This window comes from Humulus lupulus, chromosome 9 (genome assembly GCF_963169125.1).
Source record: "Humulus lupulus chromosome 9, drHumLupu1.1, whole genome shotgun sequence".
Classification (NCBI taxonomy): domain Eukaryota; kingdom Viridiplantae; phylum Streptophyta; class Magnoliopsida; order Rosales; family Cannabaceae; genus Humulus; species Humulus lupulus.
Window position 1 is genome coordinate 172,739,177 of NC_084801.1, and position 16,256 is coordinate 172,755,432.

The following is a 16,256-nucleotide window of genomic DNA, read 5'->3' on the forward strand; positions in this document are numbered from 1 at the left end:
CTCTCTCATAACTTTGGTTGGAGTCTTGGAAAAATTGAGGGAAAGGATGAGATTTTCTGAAGGATTTAAAGGTGGAATTGAGATCAAGGGATTGTTTAGGGTCAAAATCATTACCGAGGTAAGCTTTATAACCTGATTTCTCTGTGAATTTTCTGATTAAGTTTAGGTTTTGGCTGAGTTTAGTTATAGCTTGGGTTGTTGAGTTTGGGTAAGATTTTGGTTGAATTTTGGGGTAATTGTATTGCTCGTGATGTGTTGTAGAGAGTCCTAGAATCAATTATGGCTTTAGTACATGTTTAAGTTGAATTTTGGTGATTTTGGCTCGAGGAAAACCCAGGAAAAGTGCTGGGGATTCTGAGTTTGTGGGGTTGCACTGCAAAGCTGTTCTTGGAGCGTCGTGGTCCGTATGAACTCAGAGGCCAAGGGGGGTCGCTGAACAACCTTAGTGTCGCGGCGCTGGGTAGTATGCGCTGCGACGCGTGTCCTGGGAAATGCCTTAGGATGCTCTCTGACTTGTAGAGGGTGGTGACGCCTCTGAGGAGCATCGAGGCTCAAATAGAGAATGTTGGCCAAGTAGGGTTTTAAGCTCGGGAACTCAAACCTAAGGGATTGGGAAGGGTTCTACTACCCGGTTTAGTAGAATTCGAGGTCCCAGAGGCTTGTATGTTATTTCGAAGCCTTTAATTGGTTAAGGTCTTAATGTTTACTGTTATGAGTTGTGACTAGGTTATACCGCTAAGGCTCGGGAATAGAGATTGTGCTCAGAATCGCCTTATACTTTCAGCTTGGAACTCGAGGTAAGAAAACTGCACCCTGGTTGTGATCGGGGCTCAGACCCCTGTTAAAAAATATGACTATGATTATATGTGGGATTATGACTATATCTGTATTTGAGAATATCTAGTTAGGCATGCTTGTTTATGTTGCAATTGATTGCGTGTTAGGTGATCTTTTCGTTTGATTATATTTGATCTGAAAGTCTGGCCTAAGGGAGCCGGGGCTGACGTTAAGTGTGTGGAACACAGCTTGACCTAAGTGTGTCGGGGTCGACCATAAGACCAGAGGACTCAGCCTAAGGGCGCTGGGCCTGAACGTCACTTAAATAAACAAAAGTATCGTTTGCACTTAACTAAATTTATTGATTGTTGAGATTTGATTATGCGTTGGATTGAGCATATTATTACTGCTAAGCTTATCGCTTATGCCTAGTTGCGTATTGAATTTTTCGATTCAAGTCTACTGTTTATATACTGTTGTTCATTTGTATATATGTTGTCTGAAGTTTTCTTGCTAAGCCTTGGCTCACAAGTGCTATGTGGTGCAGGTAAAGGAAAAGGAAAGCTGGACCAGTTGTGAGTTGGAGAGCTTTAGGGTGGTGTGTACATTTGCAACTGCTCAACTGCCACGACCGATGGATCAATAAGGACTAGAGCCAAACTTAATTTTGCTACTTAGGCCGGCTTACATTGTAATTATTTTGAGAGTTGTAAATTCCTTGTAAACACTTATTTTTGGGATCTCATGTACAAACTCAATTTTTTTTATTGAAAACAACTATTTCTACGGTCAAAATCTTTTAACCCTAATCCATGAATTATCCTTAGTAACACATTTATATCCAAATGACTTGATTAGCAAGTCCATTACTATTTAAAATACACAATGTAATGATCTTGGCTATCCAGAGCTTTACAGGTGCATACCTTTTTAGGTATGCACCATAGAATTGTCCTATATACATAATTATACAAGTTTTAAGAGACTGTCAACAGAGAAAAATATTGTACTACCTTCTGAGTGAAAGTATGCCTTTAATAAAGTATACCCAGCACTATACTACTATGCTAGCTATTTTATTTTTATTTTTAAATTCTTCTAGCTAGGTAATTAATTATATAATGTTATTACTAGTTTTCTATGAGAAATCGATATTTTTGGGCAAGTCCTTGGCCATTGTTATTTTTTTTTTATATTGGGGGAGGGGGATTTGAACTTGGGACCTCCTCTTTGTGTAGAGAACTGTATTACCACTAGGTTATGCCTATGACTATCCTTGGCCATTTTTTCCCCCGAACTATTACCACTGCCTGCTTGTGCCCCCTGAATTGTTCACACTGTTAAAAATTGTCCCCGAACTATTCTCGTTACTGAGTTGTGGGACTTCTATTACTTTATGTCCTATGTGGCTATCAGAGAGCATATTTGGCATTTTGGGCACTGACATGGTAGTGCCACGTGTAAAATTCCAATTAAATATATAATTTAAAAAATAATAATATTAATATAATTAGATAAAAAAACTAAAATTAATTTAAAACTTAAAACGATTTGCCTCGGCGCGAAAAAAAATAAATACCCACCCCGATACCCGTCTTTTTCTCTCTCCCATCTTCTCTTTCCATCATCTTCTTTCCCCACTTGGAACCCTATCAGTCACTATACCCACTTCCAACCACCATTCTCCGTTGCCAAAACCACCAGAGCTCTAAGTCGAAGCTCCGAGATAGCCCAACTCAGAAATCATTGCCTTCCCCAAACCCACGCTTCCTCTTCAACCCATCTCCATGAACTCTGAGACCCCCAACTCCTTCTGCGACTTGTGCCCAACCTCTCGAGTAGGTGCGCGAGCCCAGTCGAGGCACCCACGTGATTCCAGCCGCGCGCGTCCCAGATCCCAATTGCAAGAACCCATCGCAAGCCTCTACGAACCCAGTCGCAAGCACCCAATCGCCCACTTTGAACATTCTTTTTCTAGGTTTGTTTTTTTTTTCCCCTTTAGAAATGGAGTTTGAAAAGTTGAATTCTTCTTGTGTTTGCTTGAATCCAAGTTTGGATTTGAGTTTTTTGCTTGAATATGAGCTTGAAGATGAAGAATAGATTATTGGGTTTGCTTGGATCTAAATTATTTGCTCGTGTTCTATATATTGACGAACAATGTGGATTTTTGTTTTGAATTTTTACTATTTGTTTATATATTGTTTTCACAATTTGGTACTTTGGCTTTCATTTTTGCAACTATGTGGCCTCATTAGAAATTTCTCAAAATGAATCATTTGATTTAGCTATGTTTGATTTGGTTTTTCAACTTTATGGATTTATTTATTATCTATTTTTGTGTTCCTTCTAATCTTAGATTGCGAAGAGAGGGTTTATTTTGTGATTTAATTTTAGAACTTAGGTTTAAGTATAATTAAAAAGTTTAGTTTTAGTTTTGGTTGATTCAAATTCAATTTAATTTTCTTAAACAAAAAAATAAATAATTAATGTAATTAATTTCTAATAAGAAAATTGATTTTCAATTAATTATTTAATTAAAATTAAAATTTTAATTATACAGTGACGTGGTAATGCCACGTCAGTACCTAAAGTGTCAAATCAACAGTCTATTAGCCATGTAAGGTGAAAACTAAGAGAAGAGACACAATAATGTAACGATAATAGTTTGAGGAAAATTTTTAACAACGTAAACGATTCGGAGGTACAATCAGATAGTGATAATAGTTTGGGAGGCAAAATACTATTTATTAAAAAAAATTCATTCTCTCCCCTAAAAGAAATCTATTTAAAAGAAGTGGGCCTATAATAGTACTTACCACTAAATAATTGATGGCCACTGTGTCACCATTAACTACCATATATATACATATACTGCCAGCACAAACTATGGACTTAAAACCAGCTTTAATATTTTAAAAGCTTTCATTCAATTATCTCCAAAAGAGAAAAGTGTCAATTATTATATATATAGTTTTAAATTTTTTTTTTTGCTCACATATAATCACAATCAAAATAATTAAATATCTTATAACATACAATGCAAATGAGAAAGAGAAGAAAACGAAACACTATTTTGTTTTTGTTTTAATTATATCATAATAGATATATAATTAAATTTTAATATTTAATAATAAGAGAGGATTTAAAAGCAATATTGCAAACACGTGGTAGTGATAAGATAGTCGTTGGCAGCACCATATTAATAAATGGAAAGTGTGGAGAGCCAGAGAGAGTAGTTCCCTAACCTCAACAACAAAGTCCGCAACTAACAACGTTACCCTTTCTAATCATAAACCATATTATATATATGTTATGTAAGTATATATGTGGTTTTCATTGCTTTCAAGTTAACTAAATCTTATAGATATATAGATATAGATGTCTATATATATAGATATATTTAGATAATAAATATATATAGAGAGGGGGTGGTTGATGTTGATATCTACCGTATTGGAAACTTATGCAATACGAAAAAAAATTACTATTAATTATAATTTATATTGAAAAAAATATATAATAATTTAATTTCTTTTACTATACTTTGTCAAAAACAATGTAATAGGGAAATGAAGATTGATTTCTTCATGTCCTCTCCTTTGTCAAGAACCCACCTTCATCAGCTTGCATTCAACCAAGTCAAACACTTATTAATATTTATATATATATATGTATATATATTTATATATTGGCTCTATCGGCTGGCTCTCTCATTGCAGAGCCACGATTTATATTTATAAATTTATGCAGGTTGCAATATATATGTGTGCCATAATAAATGGCACATGCAATGATCTACTAAAAAGCTTAAGAAAAAAGAAAAAGAAAAAATTAGGGCGTATATAGTTGAAACATTAACTAGGATTAATGTACCTCTCTACTCTTTTTAACCACTCCACCAAATGTTAATGTCATTTGAAATAGTTCTATTTTCTCTGACAAAAAAAGAAATAGTTCTGTTTTCCTATTGTTTGACTTAAATAGAAATTATTAGAAACAATTAGGCGTTACCAATTATCAAATCTCATTCATTTGAAATAATAGCTCTTTTGTTTATTACTGTATTTTTCTTTAGCTCAAATAGAATTATTAGTGCCAACTGTTTTACCCATTGTCTTGTCACTTCACTACTAAAAAAACATTTCGTAAGGACGATTTTGTATGTTATATAACACAGTTGATTTTATCATTAAATGCTATTTATAATCACAACTATTACACTTTATATAACAACTAATTAATGTAATTTTAGAAACAGTTTTTTTGTTGAATTAATGTTTTAATTATTATAATATGTTTCTTTGATTATGTAACTACGAGAAATGTGTTATAATACTATGATTAATGATACTAATTAGAATGTCTTTACATCGCGAGCAAGTTGAGGGAGACTGAGGATTTAGACAAGGCTAACCAAGGCTAAAGTGTTGTGTTAAGTTTGGTCATACGAGAAAGGTGGTTTGCTTGAGTGCAAGACATTTGTACTTGTCCACTGATTAGTTAGCTTTGTCTAAATCCCTCAGTTGTTTGTTCTCTGCAGTAAGTGCCTTTTTGTCCTTGACCAGCATTTGCTTGTCATCAACCTGTTGTTTTTTCTCCTCAGCGAGCTTCTTGCTTTCCTCAGCTAAACCCTCAACACGTCTCCATCTGTTGTTAAGGGTCAGGAGGGCATGCGATCAGAGAAATGGAAAACGTTGTTAGAATTAAACCTCTAAAGCATATAATGTTTAACAACAATGAAAGTTAGTGAAATTTCCTACACTGAGGAATTCGATGAAGCACCGACCAATAACTTGGTTAGTCCCGAGAGCAGGTAGGGAAGAAAATGCGTGTTTTCTCAGTCGATATCTTGCCACCTTGTTTTACTTGTCGATGGTCGAGGTGGCAGCATTGTTCAAGAGCTCGGGGACAGTGGCAATGTCAACTTACTCGGAGTCAGAGCCTTGAGGAGAAGAAGGTGGAGGTATGGGTTCTCTAGTCGGAGGATGAGTGGTCTCTCTGGTCGAAGGATTTGTCTCCACTGCCTTGTGTTTTTGGCTGGGGAGGCCCTGCTAGAGCCTCAACTTCTTTTCTAGCTGGACGTTTGGTTCCAGCAGCAGCTCCTCCAGATGCATATATGTCGAAGGCGTTGGGCATGTATACAAAAACACAAGTTAGTTAAAGATAGAATAGCTGGTCGAGGAGTGAAAAATAAAAATGTAGCAAAAATACTCGTACTATGTATGTTGGTCGCTACATTATCTAAGTTATTGCTACTGCTAAAGCAAGAGTTATTTTCTTTAAAGAATTTTGAGTCATAGCTACTGTTTGATGGAATAAAATATCCATCCCTATCAAACAAGTTTGTAGGGATAGGTAACAACGCAAGTAAAGAGTTAGAGAAATTAATACCATTATCACCCTCTAATATATAATATTCTACTCGAGTAGGGCGCTCAAGCATTTTCTTCTTCCCCTTGCCATGAAATGGGAAAATAGAAGCTGGTTGTGGGTTTTCACCAGGCTCCCTGATATTGACGCTTGTTGCTCGATGCCTGGGTGGTTGGGAAACAACTTGGGGCACTTTCGAGGGGACTTGATCATTCATGCCTTCGCCAGTGGCTCCCCCCGTAGTTGACATCTTGGCAAGGTTGCAAAAGACCAACCAAGCAAAGCTTCACCACAAAATCTAGGTACTTGCAGCTTTTCTCTACGTTGGTCAAGCTGGCCAAAATGTCAGTTCGATCACGCATAGCTTGCGTGGGCACTGATTGATGCCATGAACCTAATTTATAGAGAATAGGGAGAAGTATTGAGAAAGAATACGACAGAAAAAGATCGACCAGAAGGACAAAAGATTATATCAGCAAAATATACCTCCCCAGATAAATGATAGATTGTCTGCAACCAGATTTGTCATGATGAGCTATTCTTATTCATATTTCCCCACATTGGACTTATAGGTTGTATCCGTCAAGAAGTTGGGCGAGATTTCTTGATGTTAGAAGTGGAAAAAACATGTATTTTGCTTCGAGTTTGATTTGAGATCAAACAGGTAGTTGATCTCGTGAGGAGTTGGAGTAGGCCATCTCCTTATGTGGTAAAGGATATAGAGTGTAGATAACACTCTATACCCATTCTGTGTTATTTGGAAAGGTGCGATCTCGAAGTAGTTGGATACCCCCCTCAAGTAGTCATTAAGAAGGAGGGTGGCACCAACCTTAATATTGTACCTCGACCAAGCTCTGAAGGCACCACTAGGGATATTGGCTCTCTAGTCGGGTGAAGGTTTGTTCAAAATCATCCCATGAAGTCCACACTTCTTGGGGTATCCCTCCACTACTATGCTCAAGAGTACGCTTAGAGGGGCGATGTACTAAGGAATTTGCTTCTTCATGGTACCAAGCTTGATAATTACATGAGAAAGAGCTAACTCCGAGACCTCTTACTCAGCTATTGGTGCATTTGTTGCTGGTGCTATTGCATTGGCCGCCCATGCCAACGTGAGGATCTTTCCTTTTTCTTCGAGCCACTTGTTTTACTCTGGCCATTGGAGTTCTGGGTTTTGGTGGATCAGGATTAGACGTGGAAATGGGATTTGATGAGTATGAAGAGAAGGCTGCGCAGTGTAAGATCGTCATCTATTGGTCTTTCACCTCTCCAATAATCTTGCATGAATATCTGAGAAGAAAAATGGGAGGTGAGAATCTACAACCAATAGAATTTACTAAGCAAGGAAAAAATAGAAGTTGCTCGAGGATAAACCTAGTATTTTATCTGACCAGCAATATTTAAAGGCACACAAGGTTGATCATATGACTATAGAAGATTTCATATCAAATGAAAACTTTTCATTTGCCAAAGAGGCGTGAAAAATCCAGTTTTTCTGAAAACATAAAAATCGAATTTTTACTTTGATTTTGTGTCTAAAATTCTTATTCTACAACAAAAAAGTCTACCTAATGTCTCTATACACCCTACAAACTACCTTATTTGTTTCTAAATCTTAGATTACACAGTAAATTCATCAAAAATTCAAGAACATATTTCAGGGTTTGACAGTTTTCTATGTTTCAAAAATTACAAAGTTCATGTGAGATTATGTGGAAAGATTGCAAAAATATGGAAGATGAAAGTTTGCAAACTTACTTGGAACAAAGATTGGCGAAGAAATCAACGAGAAGTTTCCTGAAACCACTTTGGATCGCTCACGGACATAAGGAGTTCTTGAAGAATTTTTGGTGTTCTTGAAGATAGTAGAGGTAAAATTGAAAAGGAAGAGGTAGGAGGGTTTATATACTCAAGTAAGGAAGTTTAAAATGTGTCTTTTCTTAACATTGGAAACTGTGAAATCGACATTTTTTCCCTTGAAAAGTGTGACATTATGAAGTTTACTTTTTCGAGGTAAGGGAAAGGACAGCAGAAGGAACAAGTCAGAAGATGCTGGTTGAATGGAATTATCGGCTCCGATAAGTTTATATAATGTTGTTCAAATATGATAAATTTGGGGGACAAGTGTTTTACCCAAAAACTAGTGTGATGAAGTGGCAATGATTTCAGACACATGGCAGCTAAACGAAAGCATATTCTGCAAGAGTCTAGTCGACCCTCAACCAAATGATAGAGAATATTAGAGAGTTCTTCATATAGTTGGTTCAGACTTATGGTGAAATTCCATTCTACAAAATGCTAACCAGGCTAGTCGATGAATACTCGACCAGAGCTGGTCGAATCATCCGCAAGGAATGCACTCAGAGTTATTAGTTAAGACAAGATATTTATTAGATATTTATGTATCATGAATTATTTTATAATTATATGTTACACAAATTATGTAAGGCCCACGACCCATCTATGTTAATTCCTAAGCCTATAATAGAGGTCTTAGTGAATTATTATTTTCTACGCTATTGTCTTTACGTACTTTTATACACTATATATTATTATCTCTAGCTCACGAAACTCAGTTAATCTGACTCATCTAATCGTGGGTTTGAGATTTCTACATTAATAAAGTATCGAAATGGATGCAGGATATTATCATTTTGGGACTAAACTACTATAAAATTTTAGTGATGTGATTTTTGTTAAATTTTGTTCTCATAATTAATATCGCTTATTTAACTTAACGATATAAATTGACAAATACGAGACCTCAATTTTATATCAAATCTTGTTTATCTTTTTTTTTTTTTAAAGGTGGGAAATAACAATGTGAATATTAGTATAAAAATGTGTGTGACCAATTCTCGACGTTAAAAGTGGATGAGGTTACCGAGATTGGAATAAGTCTACGATCACTACAAAAATATTTTAGAATGTACAATTTTTTTTTTAAATAAAAATAAAAATCATCTGTAAACTTAACAATCAGTTGCATCAAGTTGTACCTCACTTGTAATTATTTATTCTCTAAGAGTAAGTTCAGGTTCAAAGATTTGATAGAGACTAGAAATCCAAATAGTAATTAATTTTGAATTTTATACGAATCATTTCAGTTTTTTTTTTCTTTTCAAAAGTAGTACAGATAAGTATGCAATCAACTCATGGGATTTTTTTTAATTGTAAATCAGTTGAATTATATGTTAAAATATAAGTAATATCTAAAAAGAAAAAACAATAATCACATGCATAAAAGAGACAGAAGCCTCGGAATCACAGCGGGCTCTAACTTTTAAACCAAAACATTTGTTATACCAATTTTTGCGACCTAATTTATCAGTCATCACGAATAGGGTGTGTACATATTGAGGAATTTTATGGTGTTTTTATTTTGGCAGTTGAAAAAAATTATAATTTAATATAATATTAACTTTAAACTACACAAAATTAAATAGCAATTATACAACATCTGTTTATAAAAGAAAAGATATTTTTTTGTCTTTTAATTAATATATTTAAATGAATTTGAGACTAAAAGGGATAAAAGCATTAAGAAGAATGAATAATGATGAAAAATTTGGAAGAATATGTTATAAATTCACACTTTTTATATACAACAATTAAAATACAAATAAAATTTTTATCATAAAAATTAATACATTAATATATTTCAAAGTTTTTTTTTTTTTGGAGAAATAATATATTTCAAAGCTAATATTTGTTATTTACTTATGTATTTGTTATTTAAAAAAAAAAACACTTAAGTAAATGAGGTAAGTAATAAAAATATGACATTACTTATCTATAATATAATAAGTGAGATTAATAGCTGTGTAAATTTTGTATTGAGCATATAATAACATATAGTATTTGATATTGTTATTATTATTATTATTATTTTGCATTTTCTTAATCATATTGTTGCATGTTCATCTCACTGCATATTTATTATACTTAAACGAATATTCTTCTTTCAATATTTGAAAATAGGATTTAATGTTCATTTTGAGAGTTGATGATCAATCCTATATTGAAACACCCAGGTAAGAAGTAATGTGCAATATATATTAATTATATTTTATAATTATCATATAAAATTATTCAAAAAAACAATATCTATTATAAAATAATGACATACGCATATTAAAAAAAATTAAATCAAAATATTTTCTATAATAAAATATTAAGAAATTCTAAATTAAAATTATGAGTTTGAAAAGTTTGTTTGATTAAATTTTAATTAGTTAATTTAAAAATTTAAAGCCAACAAAAGTTATATATAAATATATATCTTTTTACTAATGGCTAGATAAATTAAAAATAAGTAATTTATCATTAAAAAAAATTAAACCAATAAATAAGAAAATATGTATATTTATGTCTTATTTCACTATTATATATATGTTTGGATAAACAAAATAAGTTAAATGGTAAAATAAATAATTAATAAAAGAAAGAAATAATAATTATAAGGATACATATATATCGGTTGTTGTTTTGAAAACATAATTAGAAAAAAGTAATTTAAATACTTTAATATATGAAATTTTAAAATATGTAATGAAAATTTATTATGACTTATTTATTATTTTTTTCAATTTATTTACCTTAATATAATTTGGATGATTTTATTATTATTTTTTAAATTTATTTATTTTGTTTAGATGACTTTAAAATTGACGGTATTAGAGATAAAACAAAAAAAATATGTTAAATTTAACAAAAAAAAACAACCATTGCCATTTTCGTTTAACAAACAATTATAATATACAAAGGTGTATATATATATAAATATATATAGCTAATAAGAGCATAATTAGTTTGATCTATTTATTAGACTGAATTTAGATCTAATTATACATTATGTAATTTATATGTCTCTCTACAATATTCATTATATACCTTGGTGCGTTAATTCCTATTTCAACTTATTAAATTAAGAATATCTGCTCCAATAATACTAAATCTTTGTAAATAGTTATACTTAAATATCAAATTGATTTTTTATGGTAATAATACCAATTTTTTACTAATAATTGCACTAAAGATAAATACAAATATTAATTAGATCCATTATATGAGCTTTTATCTATACATAAATTAAATGCTAAATCAATATATATTGCTCGGTATGATTAATTTCGGTAGGTCTACGTACGTAGCTAAATGAAAATAATAATAATAAGTGAATATTTTTTTAATCGATTGTATTTGCATTTTTACAAATCAAATTCACTCACACCATTCGATTTTTTTTTTTAAAAATTTATAAGAAATGTAATTCTAAATCAATATAAATGAATTCTACATTCAATTTTCATTAATGTGTGTATATATATATATAAATGATTTATATGTGATATAGGCCAGCTTATTAGTGGGTTCTACAAATATTTTGCACAGTGGGTTCTACAAATATTTTGCACCTTATAGATTTATAAAAGTAAAAAGCGTAGTAAATGTAATATTGACACGTGGACCCCTTCTATTTAATCTAGCTATATCTATGAGATAAAATTTAAAGCATACCTTATAAAATTGTAATTTCCCAACCTAACTTCTATCAAACATTATTTCCCACACATGCTTTTACTTGCTACATCAAAATTTACCCAAAAAATAAAAACCATGAAATTAACTAAATAAATTAATTATCAACATATACTTAAAGATTATTAATTACTCACATATAACAACATCCATACTCGTTATAACCATCTCATGATTAATTTATCATATAACTAATAAATCTAATTACTAATTAACCAAATGATCAATTGAAGGCTTGCTTATGTTATGTGTATAAACATAGCCCCATGCCAAGAGACTAATTTCAATATATAAATCAATAGGTACACGCATGAAAAATGAACTCGACAAAATTAGAAATCAATATTAAGCCAATACAACAAAAAGAGCATTGTCTAAAGCCGAGCTTTATATTAATAAGCGGCGTGGCCGGCGCCTATAAACTAAAAAGTAGGCCAATTGAATGTTAATGTGGGTGTGGTCGACTTCCAACTACTCATACCCTTCTCCTCACAACTGCCCTAATTTGCACGCAAAAATACATAGTCTCCTCTCCTATACACTACTAATTAAAGATTTTAAATTAACCCTCGCCCCATATTATCAAAACAAACAAATAAATAAATGACCAAATTTTTTTTTGACATCTCATACACTCTACATATTTAGTCTCAACCACATAATATTTTCATGGTAACTACAAATAATAGTACTTCACCAACACGAGTACTTGACCATCTTTCTCTCCTCTTTTAAAACCCCCCATCCCTCCACTCATTATTCTTCACTTCCCCAAACCCGAACCAAAAAAGAAAAACAAAGGAAACAAAAGATCGAAGACACATTGCTCATCATCACAACATTTCTCTAATTCTGCTTTCATTTTCTTTTTCTATGGGGGCTCATCCTACTCCTCGGTTCAAACCAATCACGAAATGCAGCTCTGAGAATCGGTCGAACCAGACAGTGGCCGCTGACCTAGATGGGACTCTTCTTGTCTCTTCCAACGCCTTCCCTTATTACATGCTCGTCGCCATTGAAGCCGGGAGCCTCCTTCGAGGCCTGGTCCTCTTGGCGTCGGTGCCATTCGTGTACTTCACGTACATATTCTTGTCCGAGGCCGCGGCCATCAAGACTCTGACCTTCATAGCCTTCGCCGGGCTCAAGATCAAAGACGTCGAACACGTCTCGCGGTCCGTTCTTCCCAAATTCTACGCCGAGGATGTTCACCCGGACACTTGGAGGGTTTTCAGTTCTTTCGGAAAACGCTATATCATCACGGCCAGTCCAAGAGTCATGGTCGAACATTTTGTGAAGAGCTTTTTGGGAGTTGATAAGGTTCTTGGGACGGAGTTGGAGGTTACCAAGTCCGGCAGAGTCACCGGATTTGTCAAAACTCCGGGCGTTCTTGTTGGTGAACACAAGAGAGAAATTCTTGTTAAGGAGTTCGGCTCGGCCGTGCCGGATTTGGGCATTGGAGATAGAGAAACCGATCATGATTTCATGTCAATTTGCAAGGTAATAATTACGTATACGCTTATTCACTGATAAATCGTTACTACTATTATTATTTATTTACTTTTATGTCTTTCTTGGTTTGCAGTATTATTTCTTTGTTCAATTTGATGCTATTTTTATGTTAATTTAATTTAATAATGTTTTCGGTGCACTTGTTATATATAACTTAATGATGAGACTGGGGTGGTTTCTGATAGTGTATAGACAGTCTTAGCTCAACAAAGTAGTAGTACGAAAAAGTAACATGCATCACTTATTATTAGCTATCTTATAGTTATTACAGGGTTGGTGAGGACGTAAATGACTATATAATGTTTGTTCACCAAAAATAGATAACAAACGAAAATTAATGTAATGTTTTATACCATTCAATATAATGGACCAATAGTTATTATTTTATTAATTGGTCCATGAGAGAAGCAAACCTTTAAAAAATAAAAAAAGTTGAAACGTATAAATATTAAAATGTGTGTGTAGTACGTACTCTGTCATATATAATGGGGTCCACGAGACTATATATAGAACATGTCCACAGTAAAAATGTTTAATTTCACGTTAGAAGCACTTCTAACCGTTTCTATTTTTGAAAGATGTTTATCTTGTTTTCTGTTATATGAAGGTTTTGACTCTTGTTAATATTTGTGAAAATTGTTAAATTATATATATATATATTTATTTATATTATTGGTACAGTACGGTATATATAAAGACACAATAACAATAAGATGTTGATGTTCATGAACAATTCACACACTTCGTATTAAACGTACTATTTCCTTTATAACCACATACTACTATTCAGCTCATCGCCATGGCCATGGTCATGTGATAGAAATTAACCTGATATTTATGGATCAATAGTCAATATATATGCATTGTCTTATATATATGTTCAATTATTTTTCGTTGTGAACTTTGTACTTGACTTATTTTTAGTGTTTCGCATGATCTCTCTCCCACATATAAATATCTATAATATTCTAGTCTTTTTCAAAATAAATCTTAAGACAGTATACAATATTAAAACATTAAACTATACTGAAATTGCAAGTAGTATAATATAGATGTGTACATTTACGGACCCAGCTATGGGGCCCTTCTCATTATTTATAAAAAAAGATTTTACTCTTAAAATGTATTTTTGATTATACATGATTTGTTCATTTTTTTTATATAACTTTTAAATGTAATTTCTGTTTATAGCTGCTTTATTTACATATTTTTAAAACTGTACCTCAATTTTTTTTTTAAATATATTTGTTTTATAAAATTAATATATCTAATAAGTTTTGACTACGTGAAATAAAATTCTATGTTCTGATGTATGTATATATATTAGTTATTAACAAACAGTCAATTCTGGTAAACGTCTGTTCTTCATATTATATATTGAAGGCCCACATAATAAAAATAGAGGAATTAGCAGGGTTAAATAAAAATAAGTAAACAAATCCAATCAATTTATTAACGCCTGACGGTATGGTTTAGCTTTGTACTTTTGTTATGTTATTCTGTTCTATTTTCAGAAAAATAATTCAGCTTTGATACATCCAGTACTTAAACTTAAAAAAGTATATGTGAATAAATAAAATTCTGAAAGCCATAAAACATTCTAACGTGTTGTACGTAGTAACTCTTAACTAATTAATCAACTCTAACCAATAATATTCCCGTAGCGGTGTTGAATTACACGCTAACGTGTTTGACTTAATTATTTGACCACAGGAAGGGTATATGGTCCCCAAAACCAAGTGTGATCCTCTACCAAGGAACAAGCTCCTTAGCCCAATAATATTCCACGAAGGTCGTTTTGTGCAAAGACCAACCCCTCTGGCGGCACTACTCACTTTCCTATGGCTGCCAATTGGTATAATTCTCTCCATTCTAAGGGTATACCTCAACATCCCTCTCCCGGAACGACTTGCTTGGTACAATTACAAGCTATTGGGAATCAAAGTAGTCGTGAAGGGAACACCACCACCGGCCCCGAAAAAGGGCAAAAGTGGGGTCCTGTTGGTGTGTAATCACCGCACTGTTCTTGATCCCGTTGTCACCGCTGTTGCCCTAGGCCGAAAAATCAGTTGTGTCACCTATAGCATTAGCAAATTCTCCGAAATGATCTCGCCAATAAAGGCGGTGGCACTTTCAAGGGAGAGAGAGAAAGACGCGGCCAACATCAAGCGATTGCTCGAAGAAGGTGATCTCGTGATTTGTCCCGAGGGCACCACTTGTCGCGAGCCCTTTTTGCTTAGGTTCAGCGCTTTATTTGCAGAACTGACTGACCGAATTGTGCCGGTCGCGATTAACACGAAGCAGAGTGTGTTCTATGGCACCACGGTGCGGGGTCACAAACTTTTGGACCCTTATTTCGTGTTCATGAATCCTATGCCGACTTATGAGATCACATTCTTGAATCAACTTCCCAAGGAGTTGACTTGTAATGGAGGAAAGTCAGCATTTGAAGTGGCCAATTATATTCAAAGGGTTTTGGCTGGAACTTTGGGGTTTGAGTGCACCAATCTAACGAGGAAGGATAAGTATGCTATGATTGCTGGGACAGATGGCCGAGTTGCAATTAAGAAAGATGAAAAGGAGGCCAAGACTATCATTAGCTAATTTTTTATTATTGAAAAAAAAAAAGTCATCAATTAATTAATTCACAAAGACCCCATTATCAAGATATATAGTTTCTCTCGATCAATCTCTCTATTGTTTCTTCATATTATATGGTAAGAAAATGGAAAAGGGTTTCTCTTAAAATAGCAATAAGAGTGATCATATCTGTGATGTTCATTGTAGAAGAGAATCACGGTGTTTGTATATGCCTATTTTGGAAATCTACCTAGAAGATCAGCCTTTAATTTATTATACTTGGTTTACAAATATATTCACTGGTTGCAAATTAAGTCCTTCATTAAACTATTTCATATATTTGTAATATTATAAGTTATCAATTAAATTTTCTTCTTGACTATAGATAGTAAGATTATAAAATTAGCTATGATAATTACTAGACTTTCTTTTATTGATATCTAATGAGAATTCATAACATGAGATCAATGCATCTTTTA

At 33.1% G+C, this 16,256-nt stretch overlaps 1 protein-coding gene across 1 annotated transcript; it reads left to right on the forward strand.

Annotated features, from left to right (window-relative positions):
- The first annotated feature begins 12,354 nt into the window (after positions 1-12,354).
- LOC133801138 (glycerol-3-phosphate 2-O-acyltransferase 6) lies at positions 12,355-16,053 on the forward strand. Its single transcript, XM_062239290.1, has 2 exons — positions 12,355-13,185; positions 14,911-16,053. The coding sequence occupies exons 1-2, from the start codon at positions 12,562-12,564 to the stop codon at positions 15,799-15,801; spliced, it is 1,515 nt and encodes a 504-aa protein (XP_062095274.1). The 5' UTR covers positions 12,355-12,561; the 3' UTR covers positions 15,802-16,053.
- The last annotated feature ends 203 nt before the right edge of the window (positions 16,054-16,256 follow it).